This window comes from Papaver somniferum, chromosome 9 (genome assembly GCF_003573695.1).
Source record: "Papaver somniferum cultivar HN1 chromosome 9, ASM357369v1, whole genome shotgun sequence".
Classification (NCBI taxonomy): Eukaryota; Viridiplantae; Streptophyta; class Magnoliopsida; order Ranunculales; family Papaveraceae; genus Papaver; species Papaver somniferum.
This window is the reverse complement of record NC_039366.1, coordinates 79,037,770-79,042,180: the sequence shown is the minus strand read 5'-3', so window position 1 is coordinate 79,042,180 and position 4,411 is coordinate 79,037,770. Positions and strand designations below refer to the sequence as shown.

The 4,411-nt window shown below is 34.4% G+C and overlaps 1 protein-coding gene across 1 annotated transcript; it reads right to left on the bottom strand.

The window, feature by feature from the left end:
- Positions 1 to 1,327: 1,327 nt before the first annotated feature.
- Positions 1,328 to 3,158, bottom strand: LOC113313844 (remorin 4.1-like). Its single transcript, XM_026562633.1, has 2 exons — positions 2,360 to 3,158; positions 1,328 to 1,841 (listed from the first exon to the last, which is right to left on the bottom strand). The coding sequence occupies exons 1-2, from the start codon at positions 3,083 to 3,085 to the stop codon at positions 1,650 to 1,652; spliced, it is 918 nt and encodes a 305-aa protein (XP_026418418.1). The 5' UTR covers positions 3,086 to 3,158; the 3' UTR covers positions 1,328 to 1,649.
- Between the last annotated feature and the right edge of the window lie 1,253 nt (positions 3,159 to 4,411).

Genomic DNA, 4,411 nt, shown 5'->3' with positions numbered 1-4,411 from the left:
TTGGTCTACTCGCAATTGTATTATGTTTTGTCCATACATGTTGCCGAATAAAAAATTTGATGATGTACTTGGTACCTTGTCCTTTTCAACTTCCACTTAAACAATCTGGTTTGTACGAAAACGCTATTAATCAAACAAAATCCTTTTCATAATGCTCAACTTAATAATTCTAAGACATGATATTCTTATCACAAGACCACATTAAAGAAGATACATGGATAGTATTTTTTGACAATAAATTTCCACTGCTAGTAATAAGGAAAAAAAATCTAAAATATTAAAACAAAGTATGTGTCATGGCAGTCATCCACGTTTTACTCTATCAGTGAAGGAAAACAGCTGATAACAAAATGGAGAAAATGAGAATCCATTTATCTATACACCAACCCTATAGGTAAATCTACACCGCATGACTATTCACCCATTGTAAACGAACTAACTCTATTTGATTCTGTTAATTAATTATGATTTATCCACTAACTGAACGGTAGAGTAGTTTTTTCCTGGAGACCTATTACTAATCAGTGAGAAAAAAAAATCTAGTATCAAACTAAGGAACAAAGTCGCTGGAAAACTTAAGTGTAACATATGAAACATTGAATATATTAAAATCGTAAAAAACTCTAATTTCTTACCGATAGAAGTATCTCAACATAGATCAATTGGGAATTTCCATAGCGAAGTGCTTTTAAAGATGGTTAACGAGATGTCAGGGCTGGAAAAATTGAAACTAAATTTTCAATTGAATCCTAAGATTTAAACTTGAAACTGCGAAAAGACGGGCATAAATTAAACAAAATACATAGAGCCAATATATTAATTTATTGTAAACCGACCAGTTAGATAATCCTTCTTTTTTTTAAGGGTCATTTTAATAAAGTGGATTAATTTTTTTTTTTAAATAGATTTCAAGTTAAAGGTCATTTGAGTAAGAGAAAATAGGGAGAAGACATGAGTTTTTGGGCAAATCACTTCTCTATCATAGGAGTATCTCTTTTCAAGAAGAAAATCAATCAAAATGGTCGAATTATGATTTCGAACACCATTCCTTCTCCAATCTCTACATACAAAATTTGCGTGCTAGCGTTGTGGGTCGCTCTTTCCCTTCGCGATTTATTTGCATTTTGCATGTATCATTGTATTAGTTTCGTGCTTATGTTGTACTTGTTTTTTCTTAAAAACCATCATGTAAACGTTTCTTATTTAGAATGAAATACTAATGGTTTGATTTAAAAAAAACAAAAAAACCTGATACTAAATTCCCATTTTGCACTTTCTAGTATTTTGAGGAACTCTGTTTCCATTTTATACCTTTTCTTCCAAAATGATAAAAACAACACACGATTGCATATTTTTCTTGATCAGTGCCAGGTGATTACCCACTCAATAATAAAACACCAAAATAAATATTTTAAGTACCAAAATATTAATACTACCCACTAAAGTTTATATGTTGGGTGCAACTCTTATCCCAACTTATCACAAATCCCACACTAAAACCCACCTCTTAAATGAATAAAAAGAATACAAGATGGGGTGCATTAATCATCAAGATAAATGTTCCCTGAAAGTTGAGATGATGATATGAATTTGATCCCCAAGGGCCAAGGATGTACTAATGCCATAAGTGTCCTGCACTCTGCAGTTGATTAGAAGAAAGAACGTTTTGTCGGGGGTCTTCCGAGCGCTCTCATCAAGTTTGCTATTTCAAGAACCCTAGCAATTTTTGTTCCTCTTTTGGCCTCAGCTGATGCTCTTCTTTCTTCTGCTTTTCTATGTGCTTTCGCCACCTCATTTTGCATATGTTCAAGTGCTTTTGCTCTTTTCTCCTCTAACTTTCTCTGCGTGTACACCAGAGACATGTATTGTGTTGTAAGAAGCTATTTGTAATATAGATGTCTCTCTAATAAAATGATATTAAAAATCAACAACTCATTTGTTGTACTCAGTTTAGTTCTACGTGATTGATAAGATCGTAGGGTTGATTCGTTGTACGGTCATATCGTATCGGGTTCCCGGCTCTGTGAATTATGGTCATGTAATTTTCGTTGGACACGCTGAAATACACGCTGATGTAATTATCGGGTTCTTACTTTTTTGTTACTCAGCTTATCTAGATTAAAATCTTGAGATATCCACAAATTGTGGAGCGGTTATTCGAACTTTTAACTTCAAGTTCAAGAATCGGACCCTAGCTAGTGTAACTAGAGTGTAAGCTTAGAGCTTTGGTTGGCATAACAAGTAACTAAATCAGTAAATCTTTGTTTTGATAAAGCAAGTAACTAGCCTTAATAATGCGTAAAGCCAAAATTAAGCTTCCAAGTGAATCAAACAAAGAGAAATGAAAATCACTACTAACCTCAACTTTCTTCATCCAAGAGGTGGATTTTTGAACTTGTTCACCTTCCCATCCATTAATAACTGCATCTTCTCTCTTAAACCGATTATTGATCTTCGAAATCTTTGCGTTTTGCCATGCAGATATCTTTGATTCAGTCTCTTCCCGTTTTACTCGGTTCACCGTAATATCTTCAACTAGACTCTGGTTATTATTACAATTATTATTATTGTTGTTGTTACTTGAAGAAGATGAAGATCCCGTTACTAACATGGTATTAGTATTGCGTCGACTAGTCGTAGCAGCGCCAGGTGAAGGAACAGGATCAAAATTATGATTATAATTATCTGGAACAATAGCCAAAGGATTTGTTTCTTCTTCTTGAGGTATATCATCATTATGATCATGATGATCACTGTTATCATCTTCTCCAATTCTACTAAGTAGATGATTAATATTATTATTTCCACCGCCACCGTGCTCGTTCTCGGTGCCGTTATCGCCAAGTGTTGATGATCCAGCAAGTACTAAAGCATTGAATTCTCGGCTCATAGTTGTAAAATTTTCACTCGGAACTGTACTACTGCTGCTTTCAGATATATGACTACTAGTTTCCCATGCTTCTCTTCTTCGATTATTATTATTTGCTGGTGGATGTGGTGGTGTCAACGCATGTATATCTCTGATTATAAGGTCGTCTTGATCTGCAGATGATCCGTTACTTATTGATCTTTGATTTGTATACATGGTGTGAAGTGGAGAAACAAAGGTGGAAAAAATATAACTAGGAGGAATGAGTGGCTAATCAAAGAGAAGTGAACTTAATTAGATTCAGTGCCCTAGTTAGCAATTCGGTGAATAATTCGCGAATTATTCCGAACTGGTCGTACACGAACAATTCGCCCGAACAAATGCAACTCCGACTCCAATACGTGCGATTTCATTACCTTCCCGAACAATGCGCGATTTTTACGTCCCGAACGAAGAGTCGGCGAACTAAATCGGCTCATAATGCTCCTATGAAACACTGACCCAATTGTTATTGGGATTTTTGAATAGCATATTGCAGGGCCCAATTAACCTTCCTGACATATTACTCCCCTTGAAGGCTCTGTTCCACTGAGCCAATGACTCTTTTATGGTGACGTTACATTTATTTTGGATATGAAGGTGATTGTAGACACGCATCACATTTTCTCCACCATACTTAAGCTTTTCTTCCTATTAATACATGCCGACTTTTGTGTACCGAACTCATATATCTAAAACGAATTATACACGTACGTATGCCGTTCCGTATTACTGCCGTATCACGAACCATTGACCGGACTCTTGACCGAATTCGACTTTCATAAATCCGTATAATTCCCGTACGTATCCTGTTCCATACGTCTCCCGTACCCCGAATTGCTAACTAGGTTCAGTGCTCCATATTTAGGACATCTAATAATGCAAGTAAAAACCAAAGTTGGAGGGATAAAGTGGAATCCATTTCTTTAGAATTTTAAATGAAGTTTCCTTCTTTCTTTGAGTAACCCCAATTTAATTTGATAAATTATATGTGTCCCTAGTTATATTAAGTGATTCTTTCTTTAAGGTTAACTGTTAGTGATTGATTGACTAAACAAGTTTAGGTTCTTAAAGTTGACTGTTTGCTTCTCTTTGTGGGGAAAGAAAAATAGTGAAATGCCATTGATCACTATGGCTGCTGTATGGCATATGATTGTTAAATACAACAAGTTTGGTTCATAAGCATGCATGTTGTTGATGTTTGAATACTGTTTAAGAAGTTAATAATCAATTTTTAAAATATTTGTCAATTTCAAAATTATTTTTAAAGATAAAAAAGAAAAGAAAATTCATGAAATAAATGTTTTTGAATTTTGGATTGATTTTTGGTTCTGGTATCCAAACATCCTATAAATTTCACGTACTATGATATTGAATTTATTTAAAATAAATTTCACCATTAAATTCACTTGATTGGTGGACTTGTAGAATTCCGAAACCAGCTTCAACTAGTCATCTTATCCATCATAAGAATTCAATTAGTAGTCTTTTTGAGCACCCTCT

Excerpts from the sequence above, each read along its gene's own strand:
- LOC113313844 (XM_026562633.1), bottom strand. The coding sequence starts at position 3,085 with ATGTATACAAATCAAAGATCAATAAGTAACGGATCATCTGCAGATCAA. Across the intron at positions 1,842-2,359 it reads CTTGGATGAAGAAAGTTGAG|AGAAAGTTAGAGGAGAAAAG; the intron begins GTTAGTAGTGAT and ends GTGTACACGCAG.